Here is a 20,859-nt window from a genome sequence, read left to right on the forward strand (position 1 = left end):
CAAGCCACTTCGACAAAATAATCTTAACTCTATACATTATGTGTATATATAGTGTGAGATATCATATTGAAGACTTATATTAAACGGAAAATTACTAGCGGTGGAGCCCGTTGATTTAACTCCATAGGCAAAGTGGTATATTCATGTATATAGGAAAAGATTGTACATATCACACGACTCTCGAGATGCATTCACTCTAAAAACATGATTTGAATAACAAAAGAGTTTCTTTTAGCTTCAAGCGTAAAATTATTATATTTCATCTAAACAACAGAGTCTTTACGGGTCCTGGAAAGAAAGAGAAATCATAATATTAATTTATTTATAAGACAGAGAAGAAAATACACACATTATTACAGTGAAATCTTATTAATTAAAAAACTTGGCTGCAAATCGATTTTTTCCAATTTTGAAACCGCCACCAAATTCTTTTTTAATTCGAAATTCCTATTCCTAAATTATCCAAAAATATTACTACATACATAATATCATTAAAATAATATCACCAAATGAAAACTAATTAACTCAAATAGAAAAACTGATATGTAACAAAAACAATCAGAAATGTGATATTATCCATAATTCACTCTTCATTTCGCAACAGTAAAAGAACAATCATACTGTATTCCTCACATCATATTATCAACCACATAACTTGGAAAAGCCTTAAACATACCTATAGGAAAAAACCAAAAACTCCAGACACCCATAATCTACAGTAAAACCTCGTTAGTAAGAACACTGATAATTCGAAATCCGCCGTAATTCGAAATTTTCGGGAAAAAAAAGTCCCTTGAACATTATTTTCATATAAAACTATACCTTTAATTCGAATTTCGTAATTCGAAATGATTTCAGAGTCCCTGGCATATAAAAATATTCAATAAATCGTAATAAAGTACACTATTTCATGAGCTAGTCATTGAAAATTGTGACAGACTTCTCTTAAAACATCAAAAATTACTTATTTTATAAAGGTAATAAAAATAATCCTGACATTTTATGACCCAATTCGGTAGGCACATCTATGATCGAAAACGAAATTAATGAAAATAAAAAAAATTTTAATTTCAAAAATTTTAAATTTTTCCCCCATACATTTCATATTTCGTAATTCGAATTTTTTTCCGATTTTCGGTCCCATGGAATTCGTATTAACGAGGTTTTACTGTATATTATGAACCAAATTTTGTGATTATTACCGTAATTCAATATACTGAAAAACCACATCAATACAAACAGTTAGTTCTAAATTTACCGTAAATCGAAATATTCATTAAAATTCATAAGATATATTTTTTTTTAAGTTTTATTGTTTTTTGCTAAACATTTTGTATTTCATAATTTGAGTTTAAAGCCATGTATTCACTAGGGGACAAATGGAGCAACATGCTGCGGGACATGACGCTCAACATCTACGTCGATGTCTCAGAATCAATGTCACGAAACATTTTACTTATACACACACCAGGACTCACATCAATTGTTGCAGAAATGTCTCCCGAAGAGGTTGTGTTGGTCAACGCTGTTTACATAGCTATTCTAAATAGTAGTTTATCGAGACATAAGAGAAAGAAAAGATGGTGGGTGCGGAACTACTTACTACAAAGAGAAAAAAGAGTGGATATTTGAGTGACTCATGTTGAGCGACCGCCAACATCTGACGCGGGACAGATGCGCGGTTCGTGTGCTTGCTTGTGAAGCGGCAACATGTCCGTGTCACGTAGAAATGCCGCACTATGTTACGTGCAATTTTGGGGGACAGTGCGCAACGTTGCAGCGTCACGTAGACTCTATGTTGCGTGTCATGTTAAGGATCCTTTTGTCCCCTAGTGAATACGATGCTTTATTTCGATTTTCAATTTCAACTTAATTGGGTTTTACTTTAAAGACGCTATTATTTTGTAGACGGACTTTGAAATCACCGTTAGTAGTCATGGAAGGTCTTGTTATAATCTCATTTTTCTTAGATTATAAGTGAGGGTTAAAACCCTCATGGAATCGTGGTAAACACCGGAGACGATCTCGAATTAAAAAAAAATTCTAGAAATAAAAATATTATGTCAAAACTCGTGCAAGTTGGTGAAAACTTCCACTGCATCATCTCAGCTCGATGAGACAAAAGAGGTAACGGGGAGAGCGGAAAAAAGGATTCCTGGCCTGGACGCACATGTTATCATTACTGTAGAATGCGTGCAGTGATTGGATGAGATTTTTTTTGTTTTATCTTCCCTGAATGAAAAATCCCTGGGAAAACGGGCAAGTAGTATCGAAAGCTTCTTCAGACATAGACCAGGTATATAGAAAATGCTTTCCCAATCTTATAAATTTGGAAGCATTGCACAGTATAGATTGTATTGGACATTTTCGTTTCTCTAATTATGTTTCTGAGGTTTAGCCAAGTTATGTATAGCAATGAAAATACATTGCATTCTATTTATTATTATTTATATATTTTAATCATTGTCAAACCAATATCAATACATACGCACACGACAATCAAACTGTGGATTACAAAAAATCAAACAGTAGGTGCTTTCTGTTGAGTTTATGAGGGACACTTTATTGTGTGATTTGGATACCGCGCGACATCATCACTACATAACCAGAGGGATAATTATATACAAACCGAAATTAATAAACTCCATGAAATTTGGAGACATCAGATGGTAAAAATCACAAATGGTGTGTCTCCCTATTGATTGAATCAGGAAAAGGGCAATTGAAATACTTGCCATATGTAGTTGTTATCAGTATGTGGAGCTCTCATGACACCCACCCCGCCCCCAAGGCGGCGGTAGTTCATGGCGCCACAGAGTCGCCACTGATTGGACTCTGGGTCGAACACTTCAATTGACTTGAGGTAAGCGGTGCCGTCGAAGCCGCCCACTGCGTATAACTGACCGTTGACAACAGCCAAACCGACCTGAAAAAAAATATTGTTTTATTGGTACCAGGCCAAGAATAATGGCAATAAATAATTTTATGGAAATAGTTTATAATATTCCCAAAACTGGATAGGCACAAATAATAGTGTGTGAGTATTACATCTTGGTCAATAAGGACAGCAGAACTAAAATAAAGGATTCCTGACAAACAAAATCATGATAAACCAAACCAATTAACCTTTTCTATGCCTCACGATATTACTATGGCAGACACAAGTTGAATGTAGAGCAAAGTTCTTACTAAAATTGCTGTAATACCGATAGATTGTGGCTTAGTATTTCATAATTATTCAAACAGCGTGTTTAATTTCAATCGACAGAGGCTAGTAATATGAATTAAAGTCAGACGAGATAACTCGCAAAATTTGTATGTGCGGCCTGTCGATCATGACCTCATAGAGTGAGAAAACTCGCTGAAGGCATAGAACCGGATAGATACTAATAATAAAAAGAAGTGTGAATTACCCCACTGCGACGAGAGGTCATTGCAACAATGGGACTCCAGGTATTAGTGTGAGGGTTGTATCGTTCGGCACTTGAAAGTTCCATACAATCGTCTCTACCTCCAACTGCATAAATGAGGTTATTAAAGACAGCGCACCCAAGATGCTTACGCCGTGTTGACATGGGGCTGACGACTGACCATTTGTTTTGTCTGAAAATAACATCCAATTTATAAATAAAATATAAAGTTGCGTCTCATGTTGTTTATAGTGGACTACCTAGGGACATTTAGACAAACTATGTTTAAGACATTTTACCAACAGTACTTGTAAAATGATATTAATCAAAATTAATTCTCTTTCAAAACAATACAACACATTCGGAAGCATTTTGCAAAGATATTTAACATGATCATCCAGGACTGGCATACACATCTGGTTTAGTGGTTCTAGGAACCAGTCTTCTCTGACATTTTTGACGATGCGCAAAAGTTATTCATTTAGAAATGAAGATGTCATGTTTTAATTTTTTATATTTTCACTATTCAGTGTATTACAATTGAAACTAAGTGTTGGTAACCCTTTTAAATCTAAAATTGATAAAGAAGAATGACCCAAGTCATGGGTGTTTATTGTAATTCTTTGTTAATAGAAAAATATCTGAAATAATAAAAAATGCAGGTCTGGAGCATAGATCAATTGAAAATCAAGTAATCTTTAATATACCATTTGCACTAACTGGTAGAGTCGTAGGACGCTACTGTCCGTCATGAAGAACTATAATAATAGGTAGAACCATTGAGTTGACTCTCAGAACTCGGTGAAATTCTCTAGCAAATATTATTTTGTATAGAAACACAATTTACATCTGTTTATTTTTTTTCGACCATGTCTGATCCTAATAGGATCATATGGGCCTCCACAGAGTAGAGGTTTCTATTAACAGATTTTGTTTTTTACGAGAAATGGATGTCAGCCACTTGCTCAACCTATTAGGTCCATGCCCTGACTCACATACGAATTGAAAAACAATATGTGTACTTGCCAGGCCCAGGATTCGAACCTGGGACCCACGGCATGATAGTCCAACGCATAAGCCGCGCGGCCACCGTGGGCGAATACCTTTATTTACTAAACTTGATCTAAAGGCTCAATGAGACGAGTCACTACGGATGATCAAATCCAGGCATTCATTTATTATTTACACGTGGCACTGAAAGTGAAATACTTAATTTATTCCAAAATGGCATCAAGTGAAATAATCGTGGTGCAGGTGGAATTCAAACAATTTATGATTATTTGTTATATAAATACATAAATTTCATCGAGAGAAAGAGGAATAGGAAAAGAAAACATTGGTGGATAAAATCATGGATAATGCGACGTAATATCATGGGGGGTGGCGTGGACAGTTATGTGGGCAGTGGCATGGATGCGCATGCGCAACAGGATGCAGGGGTTTACTTTCACTTATGATTCCGGATGATCACTTTCGACTATTCGTTGATGAATGTGCGTTTACACGTGTCACTGGGGATGATTCCTCCGCGATGATCGTCAAAAGTGAATCATGTCAACGGGCTTTAAGGAAAAATATCATTTCACTATCAATTTTAATTTAATTCTTTCAAATAGGTATATAACTTTTGTCTATGCTTACGTAAAGATTAAAATTATCACATTTATCACTAAAACCTTGCATGAACCGTCTTAAATAATTTTCTATTAAATCTTTGTACTCAATTTGTGTGATTATATAACTAATAATCCAACTCCGAAGTATATAGGGTTGGAAGGTTAGTACATGTTGAATAGATGCATACCTTGGATCGTATCTCTCTACTGTGTTCAAGGGACACTGTCCATCGGAACCTCCGATGGCATACAAGTAGCCCCCAAGGACGGCGACAGCCACACCTAATCGCCGGGTGGTCATGGCACTCACTTTGCACCATTTGTTTTCTTTTGGATCATACCTGTAAAAAATTATATACACACATGAGGCATTTTTTTTTTCAATTTCATGAAAAGATCATTCTTTGGATACCTATCTAAAGAAGGATTACAAAATAAGCTGCTATACAAAGACAGCTCACACATTATGAAAAGGTAGATATACGAGGGCGTTAATGAGAACAAAAACAAACTACAAAATGCATTTGACATTAGCAAAGTTTTCATTGACGCTCCATTACATTTTCGCTGCATTTGAATTGAACATTACACCTTTTCACATATCATACTGTCCTGAGGCTTTATGATATTTTGAGACCGGTCCTTTCCTTCGGCTGATTTTAAATTACCATAACTAAAGAAGTTTCAGTTCAAAAATAAATACAAATAATTAACCCGGCACCTGCCTCAAAAATCGTATGACGCACCATAACTACGCATGAATTTCATTATCGTCTTTGTTCTATACTAAAAAAAGCAATAAAAAATATGTCACAGCTCCAGTCGAGAACCCAAAGCCATTAAGATAATTTCGACACACTAAAAAACCGTAATAAATCAGTTATAATATCAGAAACACTCGAACAAACGAATGCTATCCAAATTTGAAAGAACTTACCGCAAGTCGCCATTTTGTAGCAACTAGTTAGAGCTCTGCGCGGTGTGTAATATTTCGACACTTGTGCATACGTTCCCACGAATCGAGCGTTACTAATTTTCAAGTGCATATCGATAAATCACATATTAATGTCTTCGGGTTGAGTCGTAAACAAATATAAAGGGGACCCTTTTAATATATTTAAACTACACAAACACTTCACTTATTGAATATTATTGATAAATTAACACGAACTCACATATTTAAAAAAAAAAACAAATACAATAATAAACCTATTTTAAAATTCTTTAGATGTGTGATATATTTTAAAGCAAGGTGACAGACATAACGCAACATCACACGTTGGCCACATATAGCGAGAGAGTTTTGTTTTTTTCGGATTTTTTTTAGAATTCCCGCATACGAAACATCTTCTTCTAGGCTTATCGGTATTTTGTGTCGGTAAAATGTATTCTGGCAAATGTCCCGTTGCACTTTTGGGCAATAATCGTACGGGATTATCGCTAGTTGACGCTGTCGGCTTAGGCAGGGGTGCATTTGAAATTCTCACACAATATTTGTCCACTAGTTGTTTTATTACACAGAGTTGAAAATCGCCCAATGTTTTTTTGTCAGATTTAATAAATTTATATAAATAAAAAGCATTTAATAAATATAAGTCGATCATGTGGAATGCGACCTTTTTATACCACTTGATCGATTTTCTCATACACGACAAGTTGCTAAGCATCATGTCGGACTTATCTACCGTACCCATATTTTTGTTATAATCTATAACACATTTTGGTTTTTCAATGTTTTCGCCAGTTCTATAGTTCACTTTTCCCGTTGGTCCAAATGATGCATCGTGGAGGGTGGATAGCATGTGAACATCCCTCCTATCGTGCCATTTCAGAGCCAAAAGTGGACTATTGTACTTAGCCTCGGTATCTCCCTTTTTCAGTTTGCTGAACTCTGGCATATCTTTACGATTTTTTCTCACTGTACCGCAAGCATTCGTTTTGTGAGAGTGAAGGTATTTAAAGAGCGCCGGACTCGAATACCAGTTATCACACCATAAGGTGTGACCTTTCCCGATATAGTCTTTCATTAGCGTTGTCACTACCGCACCGGAAATACCGAGATTTTCATTGTCTTGTATGTCAGACCCTTCCCCACAATAAATTATAAAGTCAATAATATATCCTGTCATTACGTCACACATCACAAACATTTTTATTCCAAATCGATGTCTTTTGGAAGGAATGAATTGTTTAAAAATTAATCTACCCTTAAACACGATTATGCTCTCATCTATGCAAAGATTCTGATACGGTATCATCGTTTCCCTAAAAATTGTTCTTGTGTGTTCTAACAGTAATCTAATTTTAGCTAGTCTATCATTTGAGGCGGTCACACTAGGATCAGAAAAATGAAGCATTTGTAAAATAAGCTGGTATCGATTTCTAGCCATTATTTTCCCAAAAATGTCTGCATGCAGGTAAGGATCGGTACTCCAATGTTCCTCTATCGACGTGTGCTTATTTCGAGTCATCAGCATTGATACGGCAAAAAATGTATACAACTCCGGCACTGACGTGTCTGTCCAATTGTGTGACCGCGATTTCGGTCCGAGGTCTCCCGCACTGTACGAATGGTTAAAAAATGTATTCGTTTGGTTCACTATTTCCGACATTATATTTTTATTCAAAAAATGTTCAAAGAAAAGACATTCGGGAGAGGATTCGTCCAAGTCGTTCGATGTCACGCCAGATCGACAATCATTGAATTCGTGAACTATTGGAATATACGGACCAGTTCTCCATGACCGCAAAAATTCAATTGGCTCGTCAGAGTCCGTATCGTCAACATCATGATCAGTCTCATGTTGTTCCAATTCCTCTTCCGACATGTCATAATCTGAGTCCAATTCCTCATTAGTACGCACATTTTCTTCCTCCATATTTACGCACTATAAAACTATGAAATGTTTTTAAAATGTTTAACTACAGTATTAAGAAACGCCAAATCACAGAAACCATTAAACTCACACACCATAGTTATTGATATCAGTATTAATTTTCACATTCACTAAAATGGGACACGGTAGACAGTACAAAAAGTATTTTAAAAATCGCGATAAAATAAAATCATACGTTCAATAGTTAATCATGCCAGTTTTAATGTGATAAGTACACCAGACAGCAAAAAAAGTATTTATCAACGATTGCGGTAAATATTCAACTTGTATGCGATAAATACAATCCCGCGCAATGGCCCGCTCGGTTGAAAGTCTGTCGTATACTGCGCAGACGCGGCGCGCAGTTCAAACTGATTTCTGTCGACCGGCAAAACTTGGCCGTACGAATTGGTTCGAAACTTTGGTGATTATTTTATATTTAGAACCAATGCTTTTAAAATATGTCATAGGTGGCAGGAGAAGGACAAATCAGGCCAAATTTACGTGAAAAAATCAGTCCCGTATGATAAATATGGACGCGGTGGCATCGATTTATACACATGCGCACTGCGAATTTGGCCGATTTGTACAAGGTGTGTGACATCGGCGCCGGCCGGGTTAAGAGAATAAAAATGTTTACTTTTCCACGTGGTTGAGACACTGCACTCCATCTTGTCCACCGACTGCGTAGAGAGCTCCGTCTAAGACAGCTACACCAACGGAAGTACGACAAGATGTTGTTGGAGCCACTTCACTACACCATTGATTCGTTTGCGGGTCATATCTGGAAACAATTTTATGAGAATTAATAAGCAGAATGTATGCAGGATTTTATTTGGAGGTTGGGCGATTTTAAAACAGAGTTACCATGACGTGGTAAGTAATTAATTTGTATAGGAAATTACATTTAAAACAAAACAAAGGATTTACACTATTGGTAATAACCTACGAATAAATAAAAGAAGGAATGAGCATATTTACAAATCACGGCAATCAGAAAGGCCGGCAAATATGGCTGACATTGCGTGATACGCAAACATAAAATACACAAAATTACAAACACATACGAAGTTTACGCACACGTACAGACCACGTGATATTTGTTTACGCAAAATCGTTTCTTTCCAAAATGGCGAATTTGATTGCCCGTTTTTATACTGTAATGAATCAGTATGTTCCATCCTTTTTTTTTTATGCATTGGTAATAACACTTTAAAACAGAGAATGTAAGGGCAGAGGAGTCAGGGTCATTCTCCCGACTCCGGGTTACATAATACACATTGAGTTTACATTCTGTGCCCGATAAACATGTCAACGCTCATAAAAAAGGCACTTATTTGGTACAATGTCTGATTGAGAGAGGGCTCTTTTTTACATCTTGGTTTTTTGATCAGAACAGGACTATCAACATCTGTCTGAATCTGAGTGAAATTTTGTATAACTAGTGTGTCTCAAATAGGGGGGCGTAAAGTAGTGGAGGTAGCCAATAATCCCGATATTATGTTTCTTAATCCACTTTTTATAGGATGGCTAATATGAAATGAACTATGATTAATTTGACGCATGATAATAAATAATATCGCACTGTGAGTGTAAAACCAAGGCATCTGCAAATTTTTCAATTTCGAGATTAAATGCAAAACAACTACAAAAGTCATGAACTTGATAATGTAAAAGTGAAGTAACTGAAAGAACATACAATATAATGTAGATATAAACCAAATATTATGGTTTTTTTTAGAAACTCTATTTTTCCTAAGAAAACGAAGACTTCAAACCCTAATATATCCAAAATATGTCTTTTGCAGATGCCTTGGTTTTACACTCACGGTGCGATATGCTTGTTATTATAGTATTACCTTTCAATGCTGTTGAGGTAGCTCTGTCCATCGTGGCCGCCGACAGCGTATAAGAGATCATTTAAAACGGCGACGCCTACACCACAGCGTCTTTTAGACATTGGCGCAACCATCTTCCATTCTGAGGTCTGGGGGTCGAAACGTTCAACAGACGCTATCGCATCACCTGAACACCATCCGCCAACAGCAAATAACACCTCCCCTGAAGACAAAAATAAAATCATTTTATGATATTAAATAAAGATAGATTTTAAATTAATCAAAACATTCAAAACTGAATGGTAAACATTTCCGCCACTCCCATATTATCTAAATAGAACAAAGATGCTTATTAAAACTAAATTTCAAAACTATAGCTAAAGCAACTGCAAGAATCTGCCTACTACAAAAGACTTATATCAAGTTGATCACATCCTGTGCGAGTGCCCCCAAGAGGAAGAGCTTCTCAAATCGGTCTGACCCTCAGTTGGACCAGTCGGCCAATCGATAAGGTTTCTATGAGAGAAAATCTCAGGTTTCAAATAGTTATTTAGTACTATGGTACCACCCCTGCACAATTTTTTTTTATTGACTCTAATCGGATCTGGGCCGCCTTCCGAAGAAGTTTATTAACAGATTTTTGTTTTACAGAAATGGATGTTGGTCATTTGCTCAACCTATTAAGTTCCATACTCTGGGTCCAAACAGACATTGAAAAACAATATGTGTTTTGTTTTGCCAAACCCGGAACCTACATTATCAGACATTGTGGGCGTTTGTACACCCCTGCACAACTAGTGTGTAATGTTTGTCCATTCTTTAACAATTGTGGTAAAGTATAAGTAATAACAGAGTTGATACTTTTAGGTTGAACAGTAGATGCGAAACTACTGAAACAAATCCGCTGGGTAAAGACAAACATTAAAAAGAAATTAACCATCGCATTACCTCTTCGTGTGGGCTTTCTTGGTCTAGTGCGAGGTCCTTGCATCAAAGGTCTTTCTTGAGGGAGTAATAGGTAATTTTTGGCTTCATCCACTAAGTCTCTACATTCATCATCAGATCTCACAAGTAAATCTGAGCTCACCGTTCCCACTAAGAATTTAGGACTCAACAATGGAAGGCGAACATGCTGTAATACCTAGAATAAAATAAATTAATCATTAATCATTCATTTTAAGACGTTAATTAATTATCATAACGCTGAATTTAAAAAAGAATTGTACAGTTTGTCATGTCCAACATGTTTCTTTCATTATATTCATGATGCAATACAAAAAACATTACAACACCTGTACACGTGAATGAATTTACTGGCACCTATAATGTCTTTTAATAACTGTTTACACGTAAAAGTGCTGACTGTCTCGCCAATCTCATTCTCCAAGCGTAACCGAGACGCGATGTTGTCATTGTATGGTGATATTTGACCGATTGTGAAAATTGGTAATTGTCAAAAATGTTTCGCGCGTTATAGTTTTTTAGTTTTTGGCAGGTTCGCTACTATCGTTCTACTGAGCAAGTGCAGATATCTCGCGAATATGTACCAACTGTCGTATGAAAATTCAGAAGCTTCTAAACTTTTTGATCCATGCATACAATCTTGGAATTTGCACGATAATATGTGTTTACATGTGCATTTTCTTGTTCCGTACTGTCAGCAGTAAGTTCATGCACATGTAAATGGAGAATTAGATTAGTATCAAGGAGTACTAGGCGCTCTTAATTGAATGTGGTAATGCATGGTACAATGACAGATTTGTATGATTGGGTAGTCGTTTTCTACGGACAATAACAAATATCATTACAGCATACTGCTCTTCCCTTATTGCAGACATTATGCAAAGATTCTAAATCAGGTATGACTTCTTACCCCTGTTCAATGAATTAAAATGAAAAGAGATTAAAAAGCAACATACTTGCGCTAGGTGCTGTCGTCTTTCTGCAACATTATATTTAACCCACGACATGACAGAGCTGAAGGTCTGCTCCTCATTTCTCACATTCAGTTCATCTGAGGAGATTATATCAACTAATTGTCCAACAGGTAAAAGGAGAAATTCTTCACTTTCCATAACCTATAAAGTAAAAAAATACATAATAAATTAATACTTTTACATGAGTCAAATGGATATCAAAATGAGCAATGCATCAGAAACAAAACAAATACAGCATAATATAGCTTATTAGATTTGTGTTATAATATCGTACCTCCATGAAATTGTGCTGTGTAAACTTATCGGCTATACGTAGAAGTTCCCGACATGAGTGTGTATCTGCAAATGCTCTAATTCCAAGACAATTTGTGGGATCCAATTGTCTTTTGAGGAACTCACAGCATATATCCTAGAACACACATTAAACTATAGGCATACACACTATGTTCCAGCTACGTGTACTATAATTATTATATGCATACATAAACATTGAATCATTATTTCGGGAGCCCAGAGGTAAAACGTCATTTCTGACAAATTTAAGTTTTGTTAAAATGTTAAAGAAAATCTTTTTGTATAGAGATGGAGCCTAAGTATATGAAAGTGGAGTCAAAAAAGATCACTGGGTATACTGCACTACGTTTTTTACAAACCCTGCTTGTATCTTTCTTTCATACAAAAATAGCACTTACGCCAGACTGAAATTTTAGCCTTCAGCAATTTTTATAAGGAAATCATACAAGGCTCCTTTTGGAAGAAGATTTAACATCTTTGGGTTTTTGAGTTATTGGCATCATGTTTTCTAGATCGATAAAATAAAATCGCAGAATGTATTATCTAACAATTAGCCCAAGCGTATGCTGGCGTGCAGGTATACAGATTGCTGTGTGACGCGTGCATGTTATGCGAAGAAATACACATACGTCACATCTTGAGCCCGCAAGTAGACAAGCACGTCTAATATAAAGTATCTACCTTTATTAAAGCGCTGCCCAGAGCTGCATGGATTGCATACGCTTAGCCTAACCAAGATGATTCAGGAGTGCTATATTTCTTCACATGATATCGTGACAAATTTTAATTAACTATTAAATTATTATTAATTAAATTTTAATTTTAATTTTAGTAAATCCAAATATTTTCCAAACAGGAAAAAATTATATTGACAGACAAAGAATAGAACCAACAATTGATACAAGATCTATTATTAAAATTATATGAAATAATTAATATGTATCAACCATCTAAAATATAAAACATGATTTTCTGTTGCTCTTCGAGATTATTCCACAATGTTTAAATACCTGTATTTCCGCTAGTTGTAACAAGCAAGCTGCAGGTAATAATGTTTGCACGTTGCCTTCCTCTACCATAATATGTGAAGTGTAACAGAAATCAATTAGCAGCTCCATTGCATTTTCGTCTATATCCCGAATCGTGACCTCTGTCTGTCTGGACTCTGCTAACTCTCCGGTAAACATTGCTCTGAAGTACGGACTACATGCCGAGAGGATAACTCTGAAACAATACAAGGTACATATTGTAAACTTATTATCTTCTTCACCATTGGAACCTTGTCAATGAAGCTATGGAGTCTCTAAATTTCTTTTGCGGAACGAAATGAGTCTCTTATAGAAATAAATATGCCTAATGCATAAGGATAATGAATATGGTTTGCTAAATGCCATATATTGCATGAAGCTTTCACAGTCGGTTGTGGCGTTGTTACCATACGTTTTTCTTACTTCTTCAACGTTTAAGGCTCATTGCAAAGGCAATTCTCAAGAATGTTTATTGTTAGATGTAAGAATGCAAGTGTTGTTTTGTAAAAGGTTCTGTTTAGTTGACAGCGAACGTTGCGAATACGATCTGCTATCTCTAGTCACAACTAACACAGTAAACCGTCATCCACTTTTTGCTATGAGCAATGTTTACTGTCAGCTATCCCAAACCCTTTAATACACATACTTCAATACATGATCTCTTAAGAATGGCCTCTACGAGTCTGAAAGATAGGAGAAAGAACGAAAAACACACTATGACAACCCAAAAACCAAATACGATAATAAACAACCATGAAATGCTCAAGCAATGTATGTACTGCTTTATTTAATCATCTACAGGGGGAAAGAGAGAACATGACAAACCAGCAAGAAAATGCATATCTTGGCTGAAGAATCTGTATCAGTTTGACCAAAGCAAATAGTCACTTTTCAGAACCATTATAATTATGACAGAGATTAAAACAATAATAGCCAACAAAGAAAATAAAGATATGTGGACAATTAATACACTATGTATGTATATATTTAAAATTGATTGCCATAATGTTCATTCATTAATTCATTAATGAAGAATTTTTTCTTTAGATATCTATCATTATACCCTGCCATAAACTTAATCTTGGAGGTAAGATATTCTTTCTTCCAGGATTTTGACTGCAAGATATCAGGAGCATTAATTAATGTACATAAGTATTATGAAATAAGTACTATATTTTTCGATTTAATAACCTTTTTAGGGTATTAACTTTGAAACAAGAAATGTATTAATGCTCATAAAAAAACAGTTACAAAATAGTAACCTGTGTGCAAAAATCTTTCTGTTGCCAACATTGAGCACTACATCGCAGAGTTCTCGGTGTCTCCGCAGAACGTTGAGCTCTTGGAGTGTTGCTCTGGGGTGCTTCTCTGACGAGTGTGGCAGACGTGCTGGCGAAGGGGGCCCTTCGCACACACCCATCTCGCCCATTGCACTGCAAACAAAATAAAAGCATACGAAAAAATTAAATAATTGAGTCAGTGGTTGTTTAGGGTAGCAATCCATTTTCGGCCTAACCTAATGTGGGTCCTGCCCACTCGAGGAAATATCTTTACTCCTCTCTGTTTCCAGTAAGGTCCATCATTTTCCTAGTCTTATCTTGCATTTACACTCATCACTGCGTAGTATTAAATCATTTAAAGCTACACTTAAACAGGTAACTACTCATTAATTGCAACCCCGGCGAGTGTGAATTTCTTATATTATGGCGAACGATTTTTAAGAATATTTTTTTTTGTCTGCTCTCATTTTGACATGTCGTTGCTCTAATATTTGTTTTGTGAAGCTCAATTTTTGGCAAAATTGACTTTTTAATGCAGTTCATATTCTTGTGTATAAACGCATCGAAATCATTAAAAAATATATTAAGTATATTTTTCATTAGAAACATCGATATTTTTTCAAAAAATGTCCAAAAAACCACAGTACAAAACAATCATTCGGAATGAGCCTTTCCAATGTGTGTACCAAACAGCGCCAAGGTAGTTATACAGTTACCACCCCCTCTACTACGTGATTGGTAAACGGATCTCTTGTCCTTGTCTAATATTTTCATTGTCTAGCTCTACTAACTACGTCTTCATTGTACTGATTTCCGTCATTTGAATACATTGTATATTTTTACTATTAATTTTGTGAGTATTAAGTGATATTTTAAAGATAATTATGTTTAGCGACAAAATATCATGGAAAATTCATCACCAGTTCGTCCTGAACTCACAGAAGAATTATGGAAGTGTGCTTAAATTACTATATTTTGTGTTGTAAATCGAACGTATAACTATACAAAATCTCTGTTGACTCACGAAAACTACAGATTGAAAGAAAATATTGGTTACAGAAATATCAGAAATATAGATCAATGTTTTGATTTTAAATATAATTATCAGATGTGAGCCTTACTTTTTTAATGCAGTGGTATTTAGTTATTTATGGTGGGTGTTTATTGGTTTTAAAAAAATATATATTACTTTCAAAAATGTACCTCTAGTTTTGATAAGTAAAATTGCCAGTCATTTTGTTGGATACTACCTAACATATTCAACCGATTTTAAACACGATCTATCGTTTTTAAACAAATCAATAAATTAAATTAATATAAATAACAATATAAATAATGTTATATAAGTACCCTAATAACTTCAATTCATAATAATTTTAATATTACTGACCATATTTTGAATCAGCAAGATATTTTTAAACCCTTTTAGAAGGTAATTATAGGATAATTTGAAATAACAATAACACATTTAATATTAATAGCATATTCACTGAAAAAACCATGGGGAATTACCTGCCTTTACCTAATTTTAGTTGCCCCATTACCTGTGACCCAAATTCCATGAATGTAGGAAACCCACCATTACCTGCCAACCTATTTATTAAATGTAAAAATAAAATAGTAATATTAAACCATATTATTTATAATCTACTTAGGTATATTAGATATTTTATAGCATTACATTCAGAAAACCAAGCCCGACAAATAAAAGTCGCCTAAGTCTTAGCTTAATTATTTTCTCACATAAATATTTCTTACCTACAATTATTATGTTCTTCCTACTATGTACATACTTTTAATAATATACAAATAGTAGTCCTAAAAAAAACTATGCAATATTTTGCTTACATATTTAATATCGAAACATAATCAGCAGAATAACGTAAGCGACAATTTATAAATTTTAGAGGTTTTTTTAAAATTATTTTCGTAATTAGTTCCAAAAATGAATTCGGTTAATGTGGATAATAGTAATTGGTTACTGCCTATACTGAAATTCTAATAAAATTGTATTAGTGCTTTTAGTTTACGAGATAGTGGCGGTAACGCTGTTTTGCCTATGTCTATGATGCGATATTTTTTTCAGACATGTCGCTTACGCTATTTGGTGTAATTGTTTTTATTTAAATAAATTTATGTTAATTATCATGACAGGGCAATAATAATTAAGCATTATAAAATAATTTTTGCCACATATAGGTAAAATAAAAATAATTGATAGGTATTTTGAAGGTTTCGCTTATATTATTAATACTGTTATTTTTCAAAATGAAATAGGTACGTATCGACTCGTACATAATTGAATATGGGTACCTACTAATTATGATAAAATAAAATTGTAATCAACTATTCAGTTGTACAAAAAAAATGTTGTCCCACATTTTTTAAGCAGTAATTGGTGTTTTATCCTCATTCACATCTTCCTGATCGGATTCAGGTAACTGGTAAAAGTATCTTCCACTTAAAATCCATGTGGTAGTTTCATAAACTCATCCGTCATTCTCTGAGGGATGTTACCTTTAACACAGAGACTTTTAAGATTGTTATACTTGATATCCGATATTGGTGATTTACCACTATACAGCATGGGTGGCTGCGCTTGAAGCATCACGGCACTTGATCGAGATCTGATGACATTGTTTATGTCTAACAGTTTAGTCCTACAGTCACCAGAGTACAATGTTTGGTAAATTTTTTAGATGATGCCTTTCGTAATTCACCAAATTTAATTTTGAACTTTGAAGGAATGCAAGTAGCAGCGAAAGATTTCCAGTCACGGAATTCTGTACATGAACATAATGACGATTTCATATTTTTTAGGCTGTGTCCTAGCATTGGAAATGATGGTGGGCCATTTTGATAGCGCCCTAACTACTCAGAATATAAATGACTCAATTGTCGCTTGAATAGAATCAACTGGCCGTGAAATTTCACATAACGCGACCACGATCCCGTGATCAACGGGGAGTTGCCTGTACACGGATTCAGCAACTTCATGAATTGGACATCATGTTTCCACTACATATATGCCATAGGCCAGGTATTATGTCAAACTTCAAATAGGTTGTAATCTACTATCCTGTATCAAAACTGGCACTGATCTACCACCTCCACTTGTCATTCTTCAACTCAAATAAACATAATATTATTATATTTGGCTATGGCACTGAAGCATTATAAATTAAGTTAACAACACTTGTCTTTCACCACCAACAAGATACTCAGTTTCCCATTCGTCGTGAAAATGACGTGTAGGTCTTCTTTTGGGGACTCATTGTCAAACTATTCTCCTACTGTATATAGCATACTGCACAACGGTAAGGGGAAATTATGCCTCACTATAAAGCATGGGGATTCACATCTTCTCTTTCTCACTCCTGCGGCAGGTCATAAGTGATGCAATACGAATCAAGTGATATGAGGTCACGCAGGCTTCTTCTTGATTAATTTGAAACCGAGCTGGTTATGAAAATAAAAATGGTTAATGCTTTCTCTTTAAAGTCGCAATGAAATCATAAATTATATTATAACTGAATGAGTACACCATTTTACATTTTCACAATACAATTCCTATGGGTCAACAATCAACCAAAATCCATCCCATGATTGACGCGTTGTAGCCTGCATTAGGTAAACTGTACTTTAGAAATTATAGCCTGTTAATTTTGGTAATTAAATAACTAGGTACCTACATAATTAAAATATGCTTATCGTTACCTTGTGTGGTTTCGGGAATTTCCCAGCTGCAGGCGCAGCGGGGGTGATGTCCAGCCCCACACAGAGTCAATCTGCCAATAAATAAATTATAATCACCTACTAAGTACCTATGTAATAAAAATATCTTCCTATACAGTAAATATGATTTCAGGAATGTCCAAATTGATGTCAATGCTCATTCTCATATAGTAGAATCCAGATTATACGAATTCAATTATTCCAGATTATACAAATTCAATTATTCCAGATTATTTTCGATTATTTTTAATTAATTAATAACTTCATTATTTTTTATTCTACAATAAAATACAATTTGCGAACGACGTCTGTCTGTAAGTATGTATTATAAATTAATTGATTGTCGACTTGGTCAACAAGAGCCTAGACAAATCTAGTCATCCAGTGGTATCTAATTTATAGAAAACATCCGTTAGGTAAGCCTAGATGCCATTGGATTAGTGAGATAGTTAAGCTCTATGGAAATTGGTACGTGGTAACCCAACGCACAGGACTGAGAGAAATGGAATCAGCTTGGACAGGCATTCGTCCAGCAGTGGATTAATCCGGGCTGATGATGGCAATGATGTCTTATGAGAGATAAGAAATTTTGGGTAATTATGCCACAGATGCCCGCATGAGCTTTTATAATTTTTTTTTTTACGAAAACAGTTTATTACATGTAGACAATTATATTAAATACCTTTTTCTGTCGGCGCAGATGCTTTTCGATCCAATAATTGTTAATTTAAAATTTAAAATTTTCATACATTTCATCACACACTAAATTATTGTTAGGTTATATTAGGTTATGTTGGGTTTGGTCTAAAAAGAAAGTTATAAAAACTCATGCATCACTCGTGAATTCTTTTCCGGAGATCCCGAATCTCGAGAATTCAAAATTTCATCATTTCGGGGAATCCCGAATCTCGAGATTGAGATTTTCTCGAGAAATACCAACTCTACTCCCAGGTAACATCTAGTTATTTGTATAAAAATGTCAAACGAATAATTAATGTCATCTTGTATTAATTTTTATTTCCAATCACGCTGTACACACTATCGTGATTGTAAATGATTGCACAGGAGGGGGTGTGGATATAAAGCCATAACAAAAATAAAAAAACGGGAATGGCCTATTTAATTCAAGGAAGAATTTCGACATCGTTTCTGTGGAACAATCTTTTGCACTGTAAGCAAACATAAAATAGTCACAAAACATTGGTTCAAGCTTCGAGAAACGTTCATTGTATAAATAAATGGTAGTAGATGAGTGAAACGTGATGATTATTACAGATTCAGAAAGGCGGAACCATGTTCGATTTTTAAAAGCACATAAGACCATTACTGGCGCAACAAACCTTTGATATTTGTCAAGACTCCAAATCGTTATACATGTGCAGTGTCCTTTGTGAGCTTTATCGAAACAAAACTGTGGAAATTGAAGCTGTATACTGGTGTGAATGTCAAAACATAGCTATCACAACACTCAGATGTTTCATGTTTACCATTTTACTCCGTTACACGACTGTCAGAAAAACTAGTAATTCTATGAGCGTTTTGGTTTTTGGTCTAATGTGGTGGTAGTACTACATTTTAAAATAATACTGGCAGCACTCAATAAGGTTGCCGACCGACACAGTACGCAAGCCAAAGAAATTGGACTTCAATCTCTTTGACGGAAACCAAATTTCAAACTACAAAAATAGATTAGTTAGTATTCTGTCTTCTCATTATTAAATAAATACATACCTTATGAAAATAAACTATATAATAATTAATATCATCTTAAGATAAAATACACAACAAAACAAATATTATTAGTGATCGATTGTTGTGATGTCACAATACCGTAGGTACCTAATGCAAACAACACATCAAAGCGAATATTCGCCAATCAAGCTCGTATTGGCTTACGGAAAGAGCACGCTTGTGCGACTGCCTTACGTCTTGAGTGCGAATTTGCAGCGAATAATCGCTGCGATTTTCGGGAACGCTGTCGACAGCGATTTTTTGGCGACGCACAGATTTCGGAAGGGAATTAAGTTATTCTCTTACAAAGTTCAATATGGAGCGCTGCGATTGTTTGTCGTTTCGTTATCGAGCATTCAAATATATTATCAATAATTTTACATTATCATTGTCTCCAACACTGCCTTCCATTCGCATTTACCCCGTCAAAATATCCCGAAAAAAGCACCCGCATCTGTATGGAAGGTCCAATCAAAAGAGTCTCAAAAAATAGCGAAATGTATGACAAACTGATGGCTTTCGTTGTATCTTTAGATCTCCTGCGTGCATAAATGTTTCGTTTGTTCATTAACAACAGGTAGGTAGGGAGTATTACAGCGTAGTTGGCTTTTTTTGAGACTTTTTTGACCGGATCTTCCGTACCGATGGCGGGTGCTTTTTTCAGGATATTTTGACGGGGTATTTAGTGAAAATACAAAAATGCAAATTTTTCACGTAATTTCAATAAAAAAAACCATAAAAAATAAATGAAAAAATATGCAATAAAATTACTCAAAGGTATGCATTTAAAAAATGTCTTATGTTAAAACTTGACTGCCGCTCAAAATCAAATGTCTGATGTATTTAGTCTATGGCTCCAACCAATGCTACCATCTATAATACACTTTACGCGAATTGGGTAAAAGTTGTAGCAATTCTGAAAGCGCTATAGTGTACGTATATTTTTAATATATAATTAATAAAAATTATAGAATATTTGGCGTAAAATATTAATATTATTTACAAATTTAAATCTGGCGCGGAAATACAATTATTAAATTTAGTCTATGCCTGCGTCGCTGTCGCATTGGTGTAATCCCAAAAGAAAGCGGTAGCGACAGCGATCGCGGCTGCG

The 20,859-nt window shown here is 35.0% G+C and overlaps 1 protein-coding gene across 2 annotated transcripts; it reads right to left on the bottom strand.

The window, feature by feature from the left end:
• Window positions 1-118: 118 nt before the first annotated feature.
• dbo (Kelch-like protein diablo) lies at window positions 119-19,584 on the bottom strand. Of its 2 annotated transcripts, XM_085955468.1 has the most exons (13): window positions 19,355-19,567; window positions 17,997-18,067; window positions 14,262-14,432; window positions 12,982-13,195; window positions 11,952-12,086; window positions 11,660-11,818; window positions 10,689-10,881; window positions 9,762-9,963; window positions 8,543-8,686; window positions 5,215-5,367; window positions 3,414-3,603; window positions 2,736-2,926; window positions 119-288 (listed from the first exon to the last, which is right to left on the bottom strand). In XM_085955468.1, the coding sequence occupies exons 3-13, from the start codon at window positions 14,426-14,428 to the stop codon at window positions 264-266; spliced, it is 1,773 nt and encodes a 590-aa protein (XP_085811594.1). In that variant the 5' UTR covers window positions 14,429-14,432; window positions 17,997-18,067; window positions 19,355-19,567; the 3' UTR covers window positions 119-263. The 2 variants fall into 2 exon arrangements, with proteins under 2 accessions (XP_085811594.1, XP_085811595.1); XM_085955469.1 differs by lacking the exon at window positions 17,997-18,067 and having other exon boundaries at window positions 19,355-19,584.
• Window positions 19,585-20,859: the final 1,275 nt, after the last annotated feature.

This window comes from Rhyacophila brunnea, unplaced genomic scaffold (assembly GCF_057557595.1).
Source record: "Rhyacophila brunnea isolate RB1 unplaced genomic scaffold, BYU_Rbru_1.0 scaffold_5, whole genome shotgun sequence".
NCBI lineage: Eukaryota > Metazoa > Arthropoda > Insecta > Trichoptera > Rhyacophilidae > Rhyacophila > Rhyacophila brunnea.